The 6,887-nt window shown below is 25.3% G+C and overlaps 1 protein-coding gene and 1 long non-coding RNA gene across 6 annotated transcripts; both read left to right on the top strand.

The window, feature by feature from the left end:
• The first annotated feature begins 958 nt into the window (after positions 1-958).
• Positions 959-3,455, top strand: LOC115242554. Its single transcript, XR_003885072.1, has 5 exons — positions 959-1,530; positions 1,605-1,669; positions 1,803-1,883; positions 2,200-2,313; positions 3,099-3,455. It is a non-coding gene; the product is annotated as an uncharacterized LOC115242554 (long non-coding RNA).
• Positions 3,456-4,398: 943 nt separating this feature from the next.
• On the top strand, positions 4,399-6,881 carry LOC115242553. Of its 5 annotated transcripts, XR_003885070.1 has the most exons (7): positions 4,399-5,039; positions 5,310-5,422; positions 5,490-5,555; positions 5,739-5,819; positions 6,277-6,350; positions 6,523-6,686; positions 6,761-6,881. XR_003885070.1 is itself a non-coding variant. In XM_029818942.1 (5 exons), exons 2-5 carry the CDS (start codon positions 5,314-5,316, stop codon positions 6,794-6,796), a joined length of 375 nt encoding a protein of 124 aa, XP_029674802.1. In that variant the 5' UTR covers positions 4,399-5,039; positions 5,310-5,313; the 3' UTR covers positions 6,797-6,881. The 5 variants fall into 5 exon arrangements, 3 of the variants coding, with proteins under 3 accessions (XP_029674802.1, XP_029674801.1, XP_029674799.1); XM_029818942.1 differs by lacking the exons at positions 5,739-5,819; positions 6,277-6,350; XM_029818941.1 differs by lacking the exons at positions 5,739-5,819; positions 6,277-6,350 and having other exon boundaries at positions 5,306-5,422; positions 6,523-6,588.
• The last annotated feature ends 6 nt before the right edge of the window (positions 6,882-6,887 follow it).

Genomic DNA, 6,887 nt, shown 5'->3' with positions numbered 1-6,887 from the left:
AGGAGAAACAGCATTTTTCTTTAAAAACAATGTTGTTAATATTATTGAAATATTCTATATTTATTTTGAACACACGATATAAATATATATATATATATATATATATATACATATATATATATATGTATGTCAAGAGGCAGCTTTCAGGACGATTTTTGGCATGAATCGGCAATTTTAAGGACTTTCGGTGTTTTTCAGGTCGGTCCTGAAAACTGTATATGTATATCGGCAGTTTTAAGAACTATTCTGAAAACTACCGTTCTTTCATTTGTTTATATAAAGTCCTTAAAACCACCAATAGATACAAAATTTTTATACAAAAAATGTATAATTGTTATTATTTACAAGATAAACTTTATATATGTTATATATGTTTATAAAGAGTTTAATTACAATACTAACTAATTGATAAATCTTATATAAAGTAAATATATAGTCTTTTAATACATTAAATTTGTTAAGTTCTTATAACTGCCATTGGACATGTTTGCAAACATATGAATAAATGATTAAGAGAAAATTACAGTTTTGATTTATGTTTTTTTAAAAAAACTAATTAAAATTGTTATAAATTGGGATCAATATTTAGATATTTTGGTATTAGCTTGTTGAAAACTACAAGTTTTTAACTTGTTGAAAAATAATCTGAAAACTGCCCCATTCTGCTGCTATATATCATATAAATCTGGAAATTACCATTTATGCCAGAACTTTAATACTTTTATCTTTTTACACATCTCTTGTGATTTAAATAACTCATAAAACCCTTATGAACTTCTAATATCTCATTAACTGTAACAGAATCTCTCATTAACTTTAAAAGAATGAGCTCTTATGAAAAAGTTGTAAGTTGATTGGCCACCTAACCGTGTCGTCCGCTATTAGTTCAATTTTCAGTAAATAACAAAGATAGAAACTATGGTCGTGTGCATACGGGTAGTGTTTTCGAACGCAACCCTCTTGAGTATAGTTTCGGAACGCGGAAAGAGAAGAAAAAGGCTGCAAAGAAATAGGCTAAGAAATAGGCTGCAAAATATATAGCAAATGTATCGAAATAGATAACAAAATATATTATAAATATTTAATTTTTTGCGTGAATTTTTAGATTTTTTAAATATCTATATCTATACTTATATTTTAAGTAACTATAATGTAATAAATTGTTTTGTACTTTTAGGCATATGTTAAAAGAGCTTTTAAGGTTAAAAAATTTTATTAATTTAACAGAAACAGTTACAATAAATATATGACAAATATATGTGCATGCATTGCATTGCACAGCATGCATTGTATATAACAATTACATTGTTGACGGAAATAAAACATTAAGGTTATATTATTGTCACTTAGTGTTTATTGGGTAGGATATGTTAAATATAACAATTGTAAGTAATGTATATAAATATAGTTTTAAAAAAGTTACACGGATCTCGAAAAAATTGCAAACAATCAGATGAATGATACCAAAAGTATGCTTAAAACGAATAGATCTCAATACCACTTCAAGTTCTATCGAAAAAGATAACAAAGGTAACCGAAAAGATTTTTCATTTATTTTATATATCATTTTTATTTCTTTCAAAAATATATAAATGATTTTTTAGATATTGATACTAATTTGTCAAGAAATGGAGTTCTATATGAATCTAAAAAAAAAGCAACCAGCAAGGTACGTGTTTTAATCCATTTTTATATAAACTTATTTTTTTCATAAAAGTCGAGATATTTATCTTTTATTTAGCCTTCTTTTCATAAAAATACCAGTTATCAGTCATTCGGTATAATTATAGTTCCTTTTTCAGATGTTCAATCAGGTATCTCCGAAACCAATTTTTGTAATACATTTTTTGAATTGCTGATTGACAAAGCAGATGACAATACAGGTGATATAACTTATTTAAATATTAAAATGTTATATTTACACAAGCATGGCATGATTCATACATGATACATGCATTAACTTAATGCATTATCATTTTTGGTAATAATACTAATTTTGATACAAGTACATTTCTGAAAGAATTTTTGGAAATTTGAAGTAAACAGCAAACATAATCAATCAATAAAATAAAATCTCTAATGCATATTCAGATTTTATTATCACAATTTTGTAATTAGATTATATAATTAATGTTACCAAATATTTTAATTTGCTAGTAAATTTATTATGAATTTCCACAAGTTTAAATTATTTTTCAGATTTAAATATTCATTTTCCTGTAAACGAGATTTTGGACACATCTTTAAATACTTTAATAGTAGAAATAAATGACCAAGATAATGAAACGACAGAAATAATAAATAACTCAGATGGTAAAGTATAATGATTTAATTGTTTTTATGTAAACTATGTTGCAATAATCTATGTTGTTTAATCTATGTTGCAATAATAATTCGATGCAATCTTGTAACAGCGAATGCAACAATACAGATACTGTATTACGACCTAGTTTACCTCTAATGTCAAATGTAACAAATTTTTTAATAGCTAATGCAATAAACAGAAAAAAACATAGAAGATAAATTATTAAAAAATATAAACAAAAAAAATATTTAATACAAATAATTTAAAAAAAGGAAAATATGAATCATTGGATGTAAAATATCTTTAAACACAGAAAGAATGGTTTATTTAATAATTATTAGAAATAATAATAATATTAACTCTTCCAGCCTCTGACAATAAATTGTACACTTTGGAATTTGTGTGTTCTCCGATACTTTTATAATATTTGTAATCTTTTATTAGAACTTTTTCTGTTTCACTTGCTCTTCTTCTGTTATAAACTTGCATAGAAATGAGTGTTACTTTTAATAATTCTAACCATATGTTGTAATTATAAGATTTAACAAGCTCATTATACAATATACTTTTTTTCTTTCAAATAATTATATAATTTCTACATATCCTTCATACTTCGTAATTCAATTTCACCATGTCTTTTATTTTGCGTTACAGTTTCCTCTGCTATTTTATTTATTGTTGTTCCATAATCTTCTTCTAAAAGTTCCAAGAAATTTTTTACATTCCTTAAATTCTCATTATCATCTCTTTTTATATATTCAATACCTAATAAGTTTCCCAATTTTTTTAACAGGGTACCAAGTCGTATAGCAACAGACGGTGTTTTAATTTTATTAGTATCAGGATCAAATTGAGCCACATCTTTAGTAGCTAAAATGCATGAGTCATAATGGCGTGCTTGATATATTGAGGCAAAATCAGTGATATTTGAATTAAATTTCCTAATAGAAATTAAGTAACGACCTAAAAGTCTTAATTCTGCTCTTATCATATCATGATGACGCTGATTCCTAAATTTTTTACATAATTTATTTGCGCGAAGTATCACTAATTCATCATATCTTATTATTTTACACACGTTGTCATCTCTTAAAATTGGGAAGATTACTTTTTTAACCATATCACTGGCTTTATTATGTATTCTTTAAGTTTCTTTAAATGATTACTTTGATAGAAATTTGCCCATCTTAGAATAGAGTAATTTCCGTAATTTTCTAAAAGAAGATTCAGTTCTCACGAATTCTTTTTATTCATTTAAACAACCGATTTCTTTCCGCAGATTAACAAAAATCGATATGCAAAAATAAAATTATGAATCATGTTAAACGGATAATGCCACATGCTGATAATAAAACATAAAGCAAAACATGTAACAAGAGCTTTATAAAATATTTGAATCACATTTAGGAAAATATTAAAATTCTCGCCCTAGTGGTAGTTTCCAGGTCTATATATTGGAACGGAATGGCAGTTTTAGATCGTTTAGTTTTTAACAACAAAATACCGAAATTATTAAATATCTTTAAATGATTACTTTGGCAATATATATTTTCAAATCATTTAATTTTTGATAAGGAAAGATCGAAGTATCTGAATATTAATTCCAATTTAGAATATTCTTGATCTTTTTTTTTAAAGAGAAAGTAAACTAAAACTATAATTTTCTTTTAACCATTTATTTTTGTTTTCAAAAATACGACAGTTATACGAACTTAACTTTGCTTAAAATGTCATATTTAAAATTATAAGACTTGGAAGCTGCCTTAGCATATATTATAATTTTGACGAAAGGGTGGATTTCAGAACCTGCATTTTTATACAAAATTTCACCCTTTTTCTATTTAATACTGTATCTTAGTAATTCATTAGACTTACAGTTAATATAATTTTTTACGTGAAACTAAAAAGAATTCAGTAAAAAGAAATTATTCGCTTTCTTTCATTCAATTAAAACCATTAATAGATACAAAATTTTTACACGAGAAATATATAACTGTTATTATTTATAAGATAAGCTTTATATATTGTATATATTTATAAAGAATTTAATTGCTATACTAACTAGTTGATAAATTTTATATGAAGTAAATATATAGTCTCTTAATACATTAAATTTGCTAAGTTCTTATAACTGCTGTTGGGGGAATAAATGATTAAGAGAAAATTACAGTTTCGATTTACGTTTTTTTTTTAAAGAATGATTAAAATTGTTTTAAATTAGGATCAATATTTAGATATTTTGGTATTCACTTGTTGAAAACTACAGTAAAGTTTTCAATTTGTTGAAAAATAATCTGAAAACTGCCCCATTGTGCTGCTACATATAAATCTAAAAATTACCATTTATGCCAGAACTTTAATACTTTTACTTTTTTATACATCTATTGTGATTTAAATAACTCATAAAACTTTTATGAACTTCTAATATCTCATTAACTATAACAGAATCTCTCATTAACTTTAAAAGAATGAGCTCTTATGGAAAAGTTGTAAGTTGATTGGCCACCTAACCGTGTCGTCCGCTATTAGTTCAATTTTCAGTAAATAACAAAGATAGAAACTACGTTCGTGTGCACACGGGTGGTGTTTTGGAACGCAGCCCGCTCTCAAACAGTTATAATAAATATAAGACATATATATTTATAATAAATAATGTATTCTTTGAGTAAAAATAAAAATATGTACAAAATAGTACATAAAAAAAGAAAAACCAAAGGATGGATAATATCTAGCAGTAAGTAAAATCTAGCTAAAGTATAGAGAAAATTATCTACAATTATATATATGTATTTAATGAATAGTAAATAACAATAACATAACATCAATATTATAATTTTCGCCTCAACAATAATGTAATTGCAATGTAGCATGCATTGTATGTAACAATTACATTGTTGAGGGAAATAAAATATTGATGTTATATTACTGTTACTTAGTGTTTAATAGATAGTACTTGTTAAATATAACAATTGTAATAATGTATATAAATATTGTTTTAAAATAGTTATATGGATCTCGAAAAAATTGCAAAGAATCTGATGAATGATATACCAAAAATATGTTTAAAACGAATAGATTTGGATACTACTTCAAGTTCTATCGAAAGTGATAACAAAGGTAACCGAAGAGATTGTTCACTTACTTTATATATCATTTTTATTAAAATATATAAATAATTTTTTAGCTGTTGATGCTAATTTGTCAAGAAATGAAGTTCTAGATGAACCTATAGAAAAGAGCAATCAGCAAGGTGTGTGTTTTAATTCATTTTTATATATACCAAAAGTATATTTAAAGCGAATAAATTTGTGAAATAGATTTGCAAATAGATTTATTTCTTCATAAAAGTTGAGATATTTATCTTTTATTTAGCCTTTTTTTCATAAAAATGTCAGTTATCAGTCATTCGGTATAATTATAGTTCCTTTTTCAGATGTTCAATCAGGTGTCTCCGAAACCAATTTTTGTGATACATTTTTTGAATTGCTGAATGACAAAGCAAATAATAATATAGGTGATATAAAACTTATTTAAATATTAAAATGTTATATTTACACAAGCATGGCATGATTCTATATGCATTAACTTAATGCATTAGTGCCGATCTACAATAGGCAATTTAAGCCCTAAACCTTATGACTTAACCTCTAAACTATGACGTATTTTCGGTCTTAAACATTTCTCGCGCTGCCTTAAGCCCTAATCTCTAAGTCCTAAGCGAGTTGGCCAACTCCCATCTTTTAAAGCTTAGAGCTTGAGGCTAGGATCGATGTAATTTTCCTCTTAAAACAAAGGCTAAATCTTAAATCACCTATTGTAGACCGGCACTTACCATTTTTGATAATAATACTAACTTTGTTACAAGTGCACTTTTCATTTCTAACAAAAGTAGTAACGAAAGTAATCAAAGATTTTTCACTTAGTTTATATACCATATTAATTTTTTCAAAAATGTATAAACAATTTTTTAGACATTCATGCTAATTTGTCAAGAAATGAGGAAGTTATACAATAGATGAATCTATAGAAAAAAGCAATCAGCAAGGTACACGTTTTAATTCATTTTTATATATGCCATAAGTATTTTTAGAACGAATAGATTCGACAAATACCACTTCAGTTCTAACGCAAGTGGTAACAAAAGTAATCAAAGATTTTTCACTTAATATTTATATACCATATTTATTTTTTACAAAAATGTATAAATGATTTTTTAGATATTGATGTTAATTTGTCAAGAAATGAAGTTCTAGATGAATCTATAGAAAAGAGCAATCAGCAAGGTACGTGTTTTAATTCATTATTATATATACCAAAAGTATATTTAGAGCAAATAGATTTGACAAATACCACTTCAGTTCTAACGCAAGTGGTAACAAAAGTAATCAAAGATTTTTCACTTAATATTTATATACCATATTTATTTTTTACAAAAATGTATAAATGATTTTTTAGATATTGATGTTAATTTGTCAAGAAATGAAGTTCTAGATGAATCTATAGAAAAGAGCAATCAGCAAGTACGTGTTTTAATTCATTATTATATATACCAAAAGTATATTTAGAGCGAATAGATTTGACA

Source organism: Formica exsecta, unplaced genomic scaffold, assembly GCF_003651465.1.
Source record: "Formica exsecta isolate Colony F162 unplaced genomic scaffold, ASM365146v1 scaffold609, whole genome shotgun sequence".
NCBI lineage: Eukaryota > Metazoa > Arthropoda > Insecta > Hymenoptera > Formicidae > Formica > Formica exsecta.
Note: the sequence above shows the minus strand (reverse complement) of the source record. Positions and strands in the feature narration are given on the sequence as shown.

What these genes read in the sequence shown, in the direction of transcription:
- LOC115242553 (XM_029818939.1), top strand. Translation starts at nt 4,958, where the DNA reads ATGTATTCTTTGAGTAAAAATAAAAATATGTACAAAATAGTACATAAA. An exon ending in TATCGAAAGTGATAACAAAG is followed by an intron (nt 5,423 to 5,489) that starts GTAACCGAAGAG and finishes ATAATTTTTTAG; the next exon opens with CTGTTGATGCTAATTTGTCA. An exon ending in AGAAAAGAGCAATCAGCAAG is followed by an intron (nt 5,556 to 6,522) that starts GTGTGTGTTTTA and finishes ATGATTTTTTAG; the next exon opens with ATATTGATGTTAATTTGTCA.